Source organism: Melanostigma gelatinosum, assembly GCF_949748355.1.
Source record: "Melanostigma gelatinosum genome assembly, chromosome: 21".
NCBI lineage: Eukaryota > Metazoa > Chordata > Actinopteri > Perciformes > Zoarcidae > Melanostigma > Melanostigma gelatinosum.
In genome coordinates, this window is record NC_136654.1 from 14,290,040 (window position 1) to 14,306,659 (window position 16,620).

Genomic DNA, 16,620 nt, shown 5'->3' on the forward strand with positions numbered 1-16,620 from the left:
TGGACTAATAAATTAAACCCACAGAAACGTTGTTCTTGTTATCACCTCATTGTCTCTATTTGCAGTTGTATATAAAGTTCTTGTTGACAGATGAAGTCACTGTACATGGGAATAAATCATAAATGTCTTTTCTCTATCATGACTGGATCATATCTGCAATCCAGATTGGTGAACGTGAAGATCTTGGCTGGATTTAAAATGCCGTGTTACCGTTTTTCTCCATTATATACGCACAAAAGATGGAACTATGCACACAATTATAAACACATTATCAGAAGAATGGGAAGTAACAGCGTTGACTTCATGCCAAATACGTCAAAGTCTGTTCATAGTGTTTTTTAAATAACTGATCCAGTTAGAGGTGAAATGGTAACCCCCTATTTTTTGGGAGCAGGTGGCTTCACGTTACACATTGCACCTTTGATATTTGATCATATGTGACTGAACTGATCATTTGGCCAATATAAGAGATGCATCATCACAGCAGCAACACGTCTAGCACCTCAAACACGCTCTGCAGCCCTGATGCAGGTTTCAGTAATAATAGAGGAAAATGTAAACGTCCCCTGTAGCATAATCCAAGATGAGCACTTAATCCTGCTTAGATTGAGGACAACCGTCCATTTGGTGTTTAATATTTGCCAAATTTGGAAAGCAATGTTCTTTACAGTCGCACGCGACAGAATGTTGTGAAGTCGGAGGGCTGAAATATCGGCTAAATGAGGAGTAAACGAGGTTTGTCTGGTCACATCAGTGTCATGGTGGAGAGACGAGCGCTGGCAGCGCTGCTCAGTTCATCAGCACACGTCACAGCACATCCCGTCTGATTTATTGACGGGTCACGTCAGATGTCTCTCGGAGTGCTGTGAGGGTTCCCGGTGAGAGACAGCTGGTCCACGGCTGCTAGTTCCTCAACCCAGAATGATTAGTTGGTGAAGGCCTGCAGGCTCAGTCCCCAAGAAAACATGAAGGAATGCAGTGTGTCTCTGCTGAGGACGTGTTGTCACACACCTCAGTGAGCTCCGGCCTCTTCTGTTGCACTGACATGCTGAGCAAAAGAAAAAAAATCCACATTATTGCGTCTGCCTTGTAAATCATCATGGCATGAGTCCATTTTCTGCAAGTTAGGGCAATTTAGATTAGCAACCCAGCGGCGCAACGAGTTGTGGAAAACCTGTCATCAGCTCCCTTGAGACACCTTAAACTCATACAGTGCAAAGATGGAGTGATACTTCTGTCCAAAAAAACTCATGCGGTGTAAGATGTACCACGTTAAATGGGATTTATGGTTGAAGAGTTTCCAGTCATTTGGTTTCTTGTACAAACAGGGATCCAGGTTGGAGTTTGACCTGTGACACAAGACGATGTGAATGTGGAGTAAAAAGGTCTGAGGTGAACACTCGCGGTTGTAAAAGGTCACTCGAGGGTGACGAGTCCGGTCTGACAGTGTGTCACCATCTGCTGGTCACATGATAAAGACATGAAAATGTCAGCTTTCAATACGTTTGATTATTCTAGTATTATTCGAGTATTCTACTGGCCCAAAGCTGTACAATGATAAATAAACTATGTATGTACGGTATATACATATACACCCAAAATTGAATATCCATCCATGTGCAAAATACTATTTTCTTGCAAAAAATGTAGACTAAAGCAGCATTTGTAGATTATTCTGGCCACTTGGGGGCAGTGTAACCAGATGTAAACACACTGTTGACATAATATCACCGCATACATTTGTTATGACAAATGCTTCAGCTAACAGCTACGTTATTGACGCAGTGAGCAGACCTGATTGACACTCAACAGACTTTATTTAAAATGTCAGCAATACTAGATGATGTGCCGCTGACGGTATTGGTTTTGAAATACAGCTTTTCTACTCTATCTTCAGCTTTAACGGCATGTGCATAACAGTGATTCATGCTACGCTAATGTAGCCTACAGTATAGCTGCCGGTGAAATGTTCAGCCTGACTCATAGTCGTGTAATTGGGTCTATTAGTGTGCAGCAGGTGATGTGATTGACTTGAAGGTTGGCCCCTCCGCAGGACAATACAGGTTTGATCTTCATTAACTTGGTGTGGTTCAGGGTGGGTCTTTTTCACATCATGTCCGCCATGCGGGTGGAAGCTGTTGTGGGGGCTGTGATCTCACGAAGGCAGCTTTTCTGCCAACCAATCCCCTCGCTGGCTGTTTGGACGGTAGCCCAGCCTCCCCCTCCCCTCTTCAGCATTGCCCTCCTCCCTCATGTGTGTGTCATGCGCACACACACCCCTCTCTCTCTCTCTCTCTCGCTCTCTCACATGCACACACGTCATGCTTCATCATGGCAGGAATTTTCCACTCAGCAGCAGGAGAACATTGCAGCCAGCTGTCAATTTCAGTATGTGCTGGAATCTTAAGGACTGCTCGCAGACACGCTTTTTCTTTTCTCTCCTCTTTCCAGAACCCTGGCGCTCCTCTCGTGCTACCGCTACAATCATGCGCACAAAGTACACGCAGTGCACTGAACGTGGTTCATGCATGTCAGCCTGCAGCCTCCATTTTTTCATCTCCGTTTATATATTTTATTCCTTCCAAATGTGGCTAAAGAAAAGAACATGAACACGTGTGTTTACCAGGACAGTGGAGCAGAAGAATGCAAATCCAAGTACTGGGGCCCAAGGGAGGCAGGACGGCCTACTAATACCTCTCCCCCCCCCCCCCCCCTCCGTCTCTTTCACTCTCTTGTACAACACTCTCTCCTTCTGAAGAATCCTACATGGATCAGCTCCAACAGTAGCTTTGTTCTTCCTCCTCTCATCTTTATTTCTCAGTCTAAACCTCACCGTCTCCCTCTTTTGTTTCATCACCGCTCACCACAGAAGCATCAAGCGTGGCTGTGCACATGTAGCATGTGCTCTGTGTGCATTAGAGGCCTCTTATGTAAGTGTGAGCCCACTCCTCCCCCTCCCCTCCCCTCCCCTCCCCGTGGGCCCATACATTTCCTCTGTAATCAGGTCAGGTGAGGACTGCCCTTAGACGGCCCCGTTGGTGGGAACGTATACATGATCCTGGGGGCCTATAGAACACGCAGCGGGAGGCAAAGCAACAGAGGATTGAGGAGTTGTTTGAGGAACATTTGTCGTCAACAATGGCTGGGTCTGTAGCAACCTACGTAAATGTGAGAGAGAGAGAAAATGAACAGATTAAGTTTGAATCTTCAAGGCCCTAGTCGAATGAAGCAGCGTGGTTCCACCTGTTTCAACAATCATGGTTCTGTTGGACATTTTGTGCACTTCTATGTACCCTATGTGGCCAAAAGTGTGTGGACACTCCTTAAAAAGAAAACATTCTGGGAGAGATGTGGAGCTACTGCCAGGGATTAGCTGTTCAGCATAAAGACTAGAAGCAGAAGGGGGAGAGTTAGCCTCGCTCTCTCCAGTGTTAAAAGAAATACACACAATACGTGCACTTTTGAAGCTGCATTCATCGTTGTAGCAACACGGGTTGATGGTGTCCAATGAGTAGGTTTTGAGTTATACTTGAGCGTCAGATTGCAGACGTTGATATATTAGACGCACGTATTGTACACAACATACAAAGACAGTTCAACCTCAACCCCGTCCAACACCTTCTGGATGGACTGGAACAGGTTCAACATCCTGTGGAAAGCCTTTCGGTGCTCGCTCCATCAGATGTTGCTGTTGGGAGAAATGGAATATAATATTCATGTTAGTTGTATTCAAGTATGTTGTCATTGTTGTATAATCTCCTGAAACTAAGTTGTCATGTGTTTTTGTTCAGAGAAGTCAATTTTGATGTTTTTTTGTCACGTAACTTGTGTACTTCAGTGACGTCACTTCCGTGGTTTTTATGACCCAAACATGATCTTTTCCTAAAGCTAAGCAAGTAGTTTTGTTGCCTGAAACGGAGTTTCAAAGTTTATTTTGAAAAGACAGTATGTATATAAGGAGATTGACACGTGTTGCTGGCTTTCGTAGGAAAACGCATGAAAAAACGAAGAGTAACTTTTCTTAGGATATCGTACGAGCCGTTGTATGAGGACACGTTGTTTGTTAGCTTTCATGAAACCGTCATATCTACATAGGGAGCTGGTCCTCTTCACACAGCCATGTTTCTACAGTAGCCCAGAACGGACAAACCAAACACAGACTCGAGAGAGGGCCTTTTGCTTTTGTACGTTACCTGAAGGCCACCGTAGTTCTTCAACATGCTTAGGAAGGTTAGCAGAGGGCTATTCAGTTGTTCACCACGAGATGCCACAAAAGCCTGAACACTGCTCCTTTGAGTCCACATACTTCTGTTGTGTGTTCGCTCTGAAGGTTTCGCAGTATATTTATATGAATCTTGGCTGCAAACACATTGACTAAGTTTGAGGCGAGCTCATGAATTATAGTAGATGTAACCCAAATGTTGAACGGCTGAATAAATTCAAGGTTGTATTTTTGAGCAGAACACGGGGGAGAAAATACTTTGAGTGGGAAAAGATCATGTGGGACTCTCAGAGAGAATCCATTGCTGCCTGAGTTAACATAGAGAGACACACACATGTAAAATGTATGCTTTTAAAGATGCAGGAGTGGCAATGTGGAGAAATGGCAAGTGAAGCAAAAATAATTCCCAAAGATTACAGAGGTTCAGAGTTTATCTGGCGTAACAAGACACATGCAGACATATTCTCACAGGTTAACTCCTGAAAATGATACAATATCAGAGGTTGTGTGCACATGAAGTCATACAAGAAAGGTTTCTCGATCAGGAATCAAGCAGAGGTAAACAATGGCATGTTTATGTCTGGGGAATGAGGATTAAATATGAAAAGGAGATTAGAGGGATGGGGGTCTGAGAGGAGAGTGTAACCTCGGCACAGAGTGAGAGACGGAGGACATGGTGAGTCAGAGGGCTCTATCAGATTAGGTCATGGAGTTGAGGATGTGCTGGGAGGTGTATGGAGGCTCATCCCAGGACGAGGGGAGGAAGGATGTCTCCCATGTCCTGCATACCAGCATGCACTCCCAACATAAACACCATACACCAGAGCCTCCATGATTCAAAATCCTGTTAGTGAGTGCAAAACTATGAATCATGACCGTATGCGTACGCCAAGATAGAAACAGAGATAACGCCGTGGTGGAAGCCTGAGCTAAGTGTTCAAGATTGCACAGATGTGTGATTAATCGCTATAAACTGGGCACTGTCGAGTTCATGTTTCTTAATAATTCAGTTTCTTGCGACTCCTGAGTAATAATTTGATATACACTGCGTGTCCAAAAGTACGTGGACTCCCTAAAATTACACCCAGATGTGTTTGATAAAAATCTTTACAAAAACTACGAGCATTAACACGGTATGGTGCTACAGCGGCCCCCGCGCTTTCTGGGACAATTTTGGAGCCCGGTTGCAGAGATTAATAAAGTCAGGAACAATTGGGGTACAATTCATCCCAAAATGGGGTTAGATTGGGTTTAGGTTCAGGGTTCTATGCAGGCCAGTCAAGCTGGGAAAAAAAGCAGACAGCTGGGTCTGTATGCTGACAGATCATAAAACATAAACTATTAAATGAGTTGTGTGTGTTCTTAAGCTGTTGCACACAATCACATCTTTCCCTACATCGGCTGAAATGTGCATTATAGAGAGAGAGGAACGGAGAGGTGCGTTGGGGAGAGACCGGGAGAAGAAAAATCGAACGGGAGTCAGAGGAAGATGAGACAGAGGAAGGAGGAAGGGATTGCACAGACAAATCGGGAGCACATAGGCCCATCGCGGAGTCAAGGTAAAAAAGAGGAAACGAGAGAGCATCAGACTGGGAAAAAAAAGAGGAAATATGATGAAAATGATCTGGTCTGGGCTTCACCTGGATTGCCAATGCAGATTGCCCAAAGCCACAGTGCGTGCAGTGAGGTTCTGGCTAACAGCTGTCTGAAGCTCTTATTTACATCACCACCTGAACACCAAGTCAAAAGCCCCTTACATTTTTTATATCGAAATTGGAGGAGTTACAAAACAGCCAAAAACTGCAGTCTCATTCTATGTATGGTTAATTGTAAATTAAATGTGATGCAATCTGCCTCTGAGCCTGTGCGTGTGCTCGCCATCCGTATTGCTCTTTAAAAGTGAGGCCTTGTGTCACTGAAAGTTATTGAAACTTTGTTGCAGTGTTTCAGGGCGTTTTCACACCTTCAGTTCATTTGCTTTGTTCTGATTCAGGGATTAATATGATACAATGTTGCAGTTGCCCCTTTGTTCGGGTTGTGTTCACACTGCAACATTTAACAGCGGACTACATATTGTAACAAACGCCACGCACGAGCAAACTGTTCTCTCATTGGTCCGATTTCTATGCGGCTATAAATAGCCTCTGTTGCTTCTTCTTTTTTAAGATGTGGGGATTGGGGGTGCGTGAACCCGGTCGGGATGTAGAAGGGGGTACGCGGCCTAAAAAGTTTGGGAACCGCTGATCTACCTAATAGTGGTCATATTGTGTCGTTTTTAATTAGGAATTTTAGCGCCATCGTGCGGCAGGTAGGGGCAAGACACGTACAACGTCGACGTAACTGACCTAAAAGCCGGAAGCGGAAGTGGCCCACGTTCAATAATGTCGGCTGTCTTCTTCTGCTGAACAAAAACAAGACTCGTGGAGAATGGCAGACGGCGGAGTAGACGAGCTATCGCAGCTTGAATATTTGTCTCTGGTGTCCAAGGTCTGCACGGAGCTCGACAACCATCTGGGAATAAGTGACAAAGATTTAGGTGAGTAGTTTGTGGCTGAAAAAAAGAAAAATCCCGGCTAGCTAGCTTGTGCTAAGTAGCTAGCTGTTGTTAGCTAACTTAGCTACAGTGTTATCCATTAACGTTAGCTAACTCTGTAAAGTGGCATGTTTTTCTAACGGAAACGGTATTTTTTTGTAGTGTTGTCATGCAGATCGTAACATAAACTATATTACTGTTAGATACGCAGCCTTGTAGTAACATTACGTCTCGTTATTGCGAGAGTTTTTAACGTTTTTCAACGTTAACTACGCTAGTTAGAGTTGTCTAACTTATATTTGCTGTTAATGTCCTGTTCACTGCTAACGTTAATTTGTTTTTTCAATGTTTTGCAGCTGAATTTGTCATCGACCTCGCTGAAAAACAACCAACATTTGATGGATTCAAAGCTCTTTTGCTCCAAAATGGAGCCGAATTCACAGTAAGTTCACTAGGCCAAATGCTACACAGCCTGCAGGTGGCTAAAGCTAACATAAACCACTAAATAACGGTATGTGGTAAGCTAACGGTATGTGGTACCTAATCGGTTCTATCTAACGTTACTGTTTTGTTGTTTCATTGTAGGATTCTCTCGTCGGTAATTTGCTCAGACTCATTCAGACTATGCGACCTCCATCCAAGTCATCTACGAGTAAAGGTAAGTAAGCTAATGTAACAACCAAACTGCCAATTGCTTTGGTAGAAAGCAATTGGCAACTCTGAGAGACATTTACCCCATATGTACTGTGTGTTATTGACTTGTATTTTGTTTATATTTGTACTGTGTAACTGCAACATATCTGTAGTTTCCTTGTGCTATGCCATATGGTATTGCGTGATATAATATTTCTCTCTTGGGAATAATCATAACTACAATAAATGAATAACTGTCCGTTTTCAGTGTCTGAGGCTGTGGTCAAGACGGAGAAGGACCGGATGAAGGAGTTGTTTCCTGCGCTGTGTCGAGCAGATGAGCCGGCCCCACCGGTACGTTGCTTTAACACAAGCAAAATGTGTGGTCTTATTGATAAACTACCTTAGACACTCTGATAGTTGGTTGAAGTGAAATTAAAGTTTTGACACTAGTCTGCACTTCGCTGTGTGCGTTCTCAAACCTAGAAAATGGAGTCACGTACCAGCGACGACTAACATAATATAACAATAATAATGCAGCATTCCAGAAGTGAATATGATAGGAAAACTAAACAAAGTTGTTAAACAGTAAAAGTAGAGTCCCTCTGTGCTGCTAATTGTTTTTTTTTTTTGGCTTACTTTCTCTGAAGCTGGAAGATGATGTGAAGGTAGCAGCTAATGCCATGAAAGAGCTGGAGATGTTTCTGCCCAGTGTCAGCGGGACAACCCCCAAAAGCAGCAAGAGCAGGTAAGATGACTAACAGTGGTCACACTTTTATATGCCTCCTTGAAAAATAAAGTTGACATGAAAGTGACGTTTGCTTTGTTGAATATAGGATTAAAAAAATATGCATTTCTACAATTAAGTTTAGGGCCACATGTCGGCTGTGGCTTGTGATGTTTACTTTCATGTACTTTTCGCACTCATTCTAGCAGGTCAGAAAAGAGCCGACGCCACAGCCGAAGTCGCAGCCGAAGCAGAGAAAGAGACGGACACAGAGATCGAGACAGGGACCGAGATCGGGACAAGGACAGGAAAAGACGGCATCGCTCCAGGTCCAGGTCTCGCTCCAGAGATCGGGATCGGCACAGAGACGGTGGCAGAGACAGCGGCAGAGACAGCAGCAGAGACGGCAGCAGAGACGGCAGCAGAGACAGCAGCAGAGATGGTGGCAGAGACAGCAGCAGAGATGGCGGCAAAAGAAGAGACAAATCCTCTCGCTGGTCTGAGCGCTCACCTAGTCCCAAAAAAGACCAAGACAAAGACTCTGATCGCTGGAAGGATAAACACGTGGACCGCCCGCCGCCAGAAGAACCTTCTGTTGGCGACATATACAACGGCAAAATCACCAGTATCATGCAGTTTGGATGCTTTGTTCAGCTGGAGGGATTAAGGTCGGTACCAAATATATATAATAAATAAAAAGATCAATTCCCAACATGTTTATCTTGAGCTTCAATCCATATTTTTTGGAGCTCAGCTCTTCAAAAAGCAGAACGATTTTCACCTTTTCTGTGAGCTAGTGCTCTCTGGCTTGCTGCTCACAAAGGGAGACAGGCAGTTGTATTAATGGGGCAATCTAACAGCACCATACATTAATTTATAGAGCCATAATAACCCACAAAATATGTTTTTAAAGCTTCATCTGAAAACGTCAATAAAATGAAAGCCATTCGGTACAGCCTTAGTATTAATTCACAAGCACCATTAATACAACATTGACCCGACTTTGGGTGGCAGCTCAGCCCAGTGGCTGCTAATTAAAGTAAACACTGTAAATTGAATTGCAGATGCGTCCTGTGATGTGTGGTGCATACATAGAGCATAAGTTAACCGGAAAGAACTGTTCTTCCGTGAGTTAAGTGAAGCCGCGTGTTCTCTGTGCGTAGGAAGCGATGGGAGGGTTTGGTCCACATATCGGAGCTGCGCAGAGAGGGCCGGGTGGCCAACGTCGCTGACGTCGTCAGCAAAGGCCAAAGAGTGAAGATCAAGGTGCTCTCATTCACCGGCTCTAAGACCAGCCTCAGTATGAAGGTAAGAACAACAGGCAACGACTCGCTGAACACATTTCTGTGAAGTTGGTCTGAGGGCGAATACATTTATTGAAAGTTGTGTGTGTGCAGATTTCTTTGTGTGACCCGGGTTGGAAAATTGAGATCTTGATAGCAGCATTCGTGCTTAATTGATTTCTAAATTACATTTTTTAATTGAATCTGATATTCTCTTTCTATTAGAGCAGGTAGTTGTTTGAGCCAGTGAGTAATTATCATCTTAATTAGTGATTAAGCTGTTGTGAGATGAGATATTTGGAGAGAATATTGTGAAATTCTATCATCGGGGCATCTTCTCTCTGATTGACTGTTAGCCTCTTAATTGTCAGCATGTGTGGGCTAATTTGTTTTGCCTTTCTTTCATCTGCCAGGATGTGGACCAGGAGACAGGAGAGGACCTGAACCCCAACAGGAGGAGGAACGTCGGCCCAGACGGAGGGGACGAGATCTCCATGAGGAACCCCGACCGGCCGAGCAACATGAACCTGGGCCACCCCCCCGAGCTGGAGCAGGACGACACCCTGGAGCGCAAGAGGCTCACCAAGATCTCTGACCCAGAGAAGTGGGAGATCAAACAGGTAGGTCTGGATTTCTGCACACGTTCAAGATGGCAGTAGCTGCTTCGATGGTACCACTGAAGCCCTATTTTCAAATCTCAATACTCTGTCGTCCCTCAGATGATTGCTGCCAACGTCTTGTCCAAAGAAGAGTTCCCTGATTTTGACGACGAGACGGGGATCCTTCCTAAAGTTGATGATGAAGAGGGTAAGAAGTCCAGTTTGAAAGTAATGACATCAGCCTCAGCTGTGCTTTGTGCTAATAAGCAAACAATAGTATGCTAACACGCTAAACTAAGCTAGAGAACAAAGTGACAAACGATACCTCCTCCACATCTGCCTGTCAGCATGGTGACGTTAGCGTTTAGCTTGAAGCACCACTGTGTCACAGCCTCACAGAGCTGTGGACTCTTTAATCTCTTTCTTTGTGACACATAAGACTTTCGGGTGCGTCGGACTTCTTGCTCATTGATCTTGTGCACCGTTTCAGATGAAGATTTGGAAATCGAGCTGGTTGAAGAGGAACCCCCGTTCCTGAGGGGACACACCAAACAAAGCATGGACATGAGCCCCGTCAAGATTGTGAAGGTAATGCACACGTGTGAACATGTCATCACATCTAAATACACAGAGGAGGGACTACAGTGCAGACTGAGGTTCATTTCATCTGATCCGTCTGGCAGGGGAAAAATTACATCAATTATTAGAAGGGGTTCTCTGGAAACAATAACATGTTTATTTAACAGATGTAGAAGCTGTTTAACATATATTCAGACTATAAACACACATGGCATCTGGAGCCTAAAGAAATGTGCACTCGAGTGATCGTGGTCCCGTGTGTCCCTCCGGCCAACAGAATCCAGATGGCTCTCTGTCTCAAGCCGCCATGATGCAGAGCGCTCTGGCTAAAGAGAGACGAGAGCTGAAGCAGGCGGCTCGAGAGGCAGAGATGGACTCCATCCCCATGGGGCTGAATAAACACTGGGTCGACCCGCTGCCAGACGGTAAGAAATCCATTAGATGTGCACATTAAGCGATTGTGAAGTATGATTCATCAAATCCCTGCGTAGCCATAAGACAGAAGAAGGGAAAAATCGATACAGCATGGTATCGCGATATTTTGCGTGGCGATATTGTATCGATACATGGACGCCAAGTGTTGATCTTTTATTATATAAACTATACATTTTTTATTTTTTTTATTTTTTTTTGAAAAATCAAATCAATTACTTTTTCAGTCCACTAGATGGTGCTGAGTTGTTTTCTGGTGAGGTCAGCAAAGGTCCCGGGTCAGCGTGATTGGTAGGAAGTTGGTCAAAACAAAGAGAGACATCTGACCTCACAACGGGGTTAAATCTGCCACCAGTAGCCGGCTCATGGGGAGAGTGCAGCGCATAACTCTCTCTGCCCTCGACGTCCACGCATCGCAAGTTATACTGAGTTATATAACTCTTATATACTTATATAAGTTATAGTTCATATACTGAGTCCACACGTTTGCGTTTAGTTATGTTGGACTATGTAGTAATACAAACGGTTCAGTCCCATTTTGCTGCAATAAAAATGATTGAAGTGAGATGAACAGACTGAAAACTTTATCTTATTAGATAAAACATGTTGACACAGTTTTCCTTTGGGGACATCATTTGAAGTTGAAAAAGTAATAAATTGCAATATAGGCCTATGTTATCGCAATACTCAGAATATCGCAGGATCGTGATAATATCGTATCGCGGGACCTCTGGTGATTCCCACCCCTAATCTATCTATCTATCTGAGAGTTTTATCTTTGCTTTTTGCACAATCCGTTGTGGAGTAACGTCTTAAAGCAGCGCCGTGCTTTATCATACCTGCTCCCTCAGTCTTGCCATCACTGGAGATGGTTATCTAGCTTCCTGCAGCTCCAGATCTGGCCGGATGGAGTAGTGTATCTGTGGTTCAGTGTTCTTGTGTCCCCTTCATGGGCCCAGGCCGTAGCCATGCAGATCGGATGCGAGCACATTTTAGTTGCGGCGTTAAAACGCAGTTTTTCCTTCATTATTATTATACGCTCACTTCTGCTGCTCTTTTACAGTTGACGGTCGGCAGATCGCAGCCAACATGAGAGGCATCGGCATGATGCCCAATGACATCCCGGAGTGGAAGAAGCATGCTTTTGGAGGAAACAAGGCCTCGTACGGAAAGAAGACCCAGCTCTCCATCCTGGAGCAGAGGGAGAGCCTGCCCATCTACAAGCTGAAGGAGCAGCTGATTCAGGTTTAGTTAGACGCTTCACATATCAATGAGTCTGATTATCCTATATGCACTTTATTCTTTTCAAAACCAAGATATAATGCAAACCGGTCAATGGCTGCCACCCAAGTGCCAATTTGTAACGTTTGCTGTGTGGATCAATCTGTCACAGGCTGTTCACGAGAACCAGATCCTGATTGTGATCGGAGAGACGGGGTCCGGTAAGACCACCCAGATCACTCAGTACCTGGCGGAGGCGGGCTACACCACCAGGGGGAAGATCGGCTGTACGCAGCCCCGCCGTGTGGCCGCCATGTCCGTGGCCAAGAGAGTCTCTGAGGAGTACGGTTGCTGTCTGGGACAAGAGGCGAGTGCTCCACCATTGGAGGAAGATGGTCAAATCACAACATTTATGTTTTGTAATGGCTTCGTTACATTTTAAGATGGCTAATATACGTATTTTTTGCTCTAGGTGGGTTACACCATCCGCTTTGAGGACTGCACCAGCCCTGAGACGGTGATCAAGTACATGACGGACGGTATGCTGTTGAGAGAGTGTCTGATCGACTCTGAACTGGGCCAGTACGCCATTATCATGTTGGACGAAGCTCACGAGAGGACGATCCACACGGATGTTCTCTTTGGTTTGCTCAAGAAGGTGAGCGAGATGGGCAGAGGCTTTCGTTTTCATACATTTAGTGGAGCTCGTTTTGGTATTTGTAAAAGAGACGCTGAGTGTTCTCTTTGTGTTTCTCAGACTGTACAGAAGCGCACAGACATGAAGCTGATTGTTACATCGGCCACACTGGACGCCGTGAAGTTCTCCCAGTATTTCTACGAGGCGCCCATCTTCACCATCCCAGGAAGAACGTATCCGGTGGAGGTTCTCTACACCAAAGAGCCCGAGACGGACTACCTGGACGCCAGCCTCATCACAGTCATGCAGATTCATCTCACCGAGCCTCCAGGTACGTTTCAAGCTTCACGTCCTTTTCACCAGTTGACCCAAACATCAGTCTACATCAGAACCCAACTGTCCCTGGTCTCTGTCCAGGTGACGTCCTGGTGTTTCTGACCGGACAGGAAGAGATCGACACTGCCTGTGAGATCCTGTATGAGAGGATGAAGTCACTGGGGCCGGATGTTCCTGAACTGATTATTCTGCCAGTTTACTCGGCGCTGCCCAGTGAGATGCAGACCAGGATCTTTGACCCGGCACCCCCGGGCAGCAGAAAGGTGACCGCATTTATCAGAAATCTTTCAAACATGGGGAAATGCCTGTTAAAGGTATAATAAGTAACTTCTCTGCATTAAAACGACTAAACGTTAAGATGAAACTAAAGGTTAAATTGCCCTGTATCTGAGATAATGGATTTGTACGCATGTCTTTTTTTTCCTCCCATCAGGTGGTCATTGCCACAAACATTGCCGAGACGTCTCTGACCATCGACGGGATCTATTACGTGGTGGATCCCGGCTTCGTCAAGCAGAAAGTGTACAACTCAAAGACCGGCATTGACCAGCTGGTGGTGACTCCCATCTCACAGGTACAGTCTGTTTATCATCTACTTTATATATTCCGGAGAAGAAAACGCCAATCCTGATTGTTCAAAAATATCCGTTCTGAATTTCAGGCCCAGGCCAAGCAGAGGGCCGGTCGAGCCGGAAGAACGGGCCCCGGGAAGACTTACCGGCTCTACACAGAGAGAGCCTACAGAGACGAGATGCTCACCACCAACGTGCCCGAGATCCAGAGGACCAACTTGGCCAGCACTGTGCTGTCTCTGAAGGTAAACGCTTACTCTGCCACACAGAACGTGTGTTTCGGATTAGCACCAGGTGGACGTTTAGCAGAGGAATGGAGCGGGGATATATTCAGACACCAGAGAGGAGCGTAAAGGCTTCTCATAACTCACCCCACAATGTTCTGCAAAGATTCTGAGTGAAACATAGTATGTTTAAGTGATGTCACAGGTCAGTGTGTGTGCAGCCATTTTGTGGCAGCAGTTCAAAATGTGTGCATGTTTCTAGTACAGTGACTCAGGGCTGCAATGCAGTCGCATCGTAGATAAATAATGTTCCAGCTAATCTTTCTCAGCCTTGAAGCTTAGAATGTACTCAACATTAACATAATACTTTATTGTCTGTTTCCTCCACCAGGCGATGGGCATCAATGACCTGCTGTCTTTTGACTTCATGGACGCGCCTCCCATGGAGACTCTGATCACAGCCATGGAGCAGCTCTACACTCTGGGCGCTCTGGATGATGAAGGCTTACTCACCCGGCTGGGGAGGAGGGTGAGGAATGAGAATAAATCACATTGATGCACTTTGTAGTTTGAATAAACAAATAATGTAAAATGGTACACTGTTTTATTTCGATCACTTCCCTCTTGTCTTCATTTTTAGCTTTGCGCCAATTATGATTTTTTTCATAATTTCTTCGTTTTGCTTCTTCTAGATGGCTGAGTTTCCTCTGGAGCCGATGTTGTGTAAGATGTTGATCATGTCCGTCCATCTGGGCTGCAGTGAAGAGATGCTCACCATCGTCTCCATGCTGTCTGTGCAGAACGTCTTCTACAGGCCGAAGGTTTGTCTACATTTAATATCACTTATTGCATTCATGTTTTTGACTATTTGAAAATCCTCATTTGTTTCTTTTTCTTCTCGTGTTAAAGGACAAGCAGGCCTTGGCTGACCAGAAGAAGGCAAAGTTTCACCAGCCGGAGGGAGACCACCTGACCCTGCTGGCGGTCTACAACTCCTGGAAGAACAACAAGTTCTCCAACCCCTGGTGTTACGAGAACTTCATCCAGGCTCGCTCCCTGCGCAGAGCCCAGGACATCCGCAAACAGATGCTGGGTATCATGGACCGGTAGGACTATCACAATGTTAGCAACTGAATCTGAAATAATAACATCCGTCTTGTTTCTCATGAACCTCCCAACGTGCTCTCTTCTCTTCAGACATAAACTGGATGTGGTGTCTTGTGGTAAAGCGACCGTACGGGTCCAGAAAGCCATCTGCAGCGGCTTCTTCAGGAACGCAGCCAAAAAGGATCCTCAAGAGGGCTACCGCACCCTGATAGACCAGCAGGTGGTCTACATCCACCCCTCCAGCGCTCTGTTCAACCGGCAGCCCGAGTGGTACGACAACACCAAACAAGAAATAAATGTCTTTTTTTTTTTTATGATCATTTCCAAATGTGAAGCAGCCTCGTGACGTCCCGCCTCTCTCATCATCAGGGTCGTGTACCACGAGTTGGTGCTGACCACCAAGGAGTACATGCGGGAGGTGACCACCATCGACCCGCGCTGGCTGGTGGAGTTCTCTCCAGCCTTCTTCAAAGTCTCCGACCCGACGCGCCTCAGCAAGCAGAAGAAGCAGCAGCGCCTGGAGCCGCTGTACAACCGCTACGAGGAGCCCAACGCCTGGAGGATCTCTCGCGCCTTCAGGCGCCGCTGACGTGCCTGACGTCACAAATGCGGAACAAAATGTCTGTTGACGGCGATGATGTCAGACGATGGTGTCAGACGGGTCGACCCGCAGCAGCTCTGGTGGTCGACCGTTTGTACAGTCACTACTTCAAGCTTCACTTTTGTTTTAATATTTGTACACATTGTACATTTTCCCCCAGAAGTTCCCACATTAACCTGTCTAGGGTGGAATTTTAGTGTCATCATTTTAGGAAATGTGGAACTACTATTTTCATAGCACTAACACGACAACAAAAAGCAAACTTTCCACTTGTGAAGTTTAAAAGTTAGTCTTCTGTGAGGAGGTTCTGCTAAACAGTAGACTATTTATTTTGACTGAACTTGAACAAAGCATAATGTTGCGCCCAAATAAGACCTGATCGTACGTCTTTATGTTTCACTAGTCAACAGTTTTCAAACCATAAATATTGAGCGACGTATAGATTTTGTACTTTAGCTTGAACAACCGTCACTCGTCTGTGTATTGAAGACTTTCTTTGCTGTACTCGCCAGTGGAGCTGTGACAATGTGTCCTCAATAAATACAAGATGTTTTTTAACTGTTTGAGTTTGTTGTGAACTTTGAAGTAGATGGACAAGTACAGAAGATACAGAGATCAATCGGAGAATGTGGTGGTGACATTACACTGGGAAGATGTATCCCTGTTTGGATTATTCAGCAGCTTTTTAATGTTGCAGCTGTTTGAAGGAGAATAAACGTTAAACTTTTGGGTTGTTGAGTGCTGTGGTGGTACTTCGATCTTTTCATGAAGTAAAAGTACCACATTTAAGAAATAGTTTGTCCTGCATTCGAAACCTATAAATACAAAGTAGAACATTAACTCTATTACCAGAAAAATGCATTTAACGCATTCAATATTATTGCTTGAATAAAGCTATGAAAGTAATAATAGAA

The 16,620-nt window shown here is 45.0% G+C and overlaps 1 protein-coding gene across 2 annotated transcripts; it reads left to right on the forward strand.

Annotated features, from left to right (window-relative positions):
• Positions 1-6,611: 6,611 nt before the first annotated feature.
• On the forward strand, positions 6,612-16,268 carry LOC306795130 (ATP-dependent RNA helicase DHX8). 2 transcript variants are annotated; one of them, XM_079293504.1, is made up of 23 exons: positions 6,612-6,758; positions 7,112-7,197; positions 7,341-7,413; positions 7,657-7,742; positions 8,039-8,136; positions 8,322-8,783; positions 9,279-9,423; positions 9,812-10,018; positions 10,118-10,205; positions 10,488-10,585; positions 10,854-11,001; positions 12,072-12,253; positions 12,402-12,596; positions 12,702-12,887; positions 12,987-13,197; positions 13,284-13,465; positions 13,636-13,776; positions 13,864-14,019; positions 14,390-14,527; positions 14,691-14,819; positions 14,908-15,104; positions 15,196-15,375; positions 15,475-16,268. In XM_079293504.1, exons 1-23 carry the CDS (start codon positions 6,650-6,652, stop codon positions 15,692-15,694), a joined length of 3,717 nt encoding a protein of 1,238 aa, XP_079149630.1. In that variant the 5' UTR covers positions 6,612-6,649; the 3' UTR covers positions 15,695-16,268. The 2 variants fall into 2 exon arrangements, with proteins under 2 accessions (XP_079149630.1, XP_079149631.1); XM_079293505.1 differs by having other exon boundaries at positions 8,325-8,783.
• Positions 16,269-16,620: the final 352 nt, after the last annotated feature.

Coding starts and splice junctions, on each gene's coding strand:
- LOC306795130 (XM_079293504.1), top strand. CDS start 6,650: ATGGCAGACGGCGGAGTAGACGAGCTATCGCAGCTTGAATATTTGTCT. Junction 7,414..7,656: donor CAAGTCATCTACGAGTAAAG/GTAAGTAAGCTA, acceptor GTCCGTTTTCAG/TGTCTGAGGCTGTGGTCAAG. Junction 12,254..12,401: donor TGAAGGAGCAGCTGATTCAG/GTTTAGTTAGAC, acceptor AATCTGTCACAG/GCTGTTCACGAGAACCAGAT.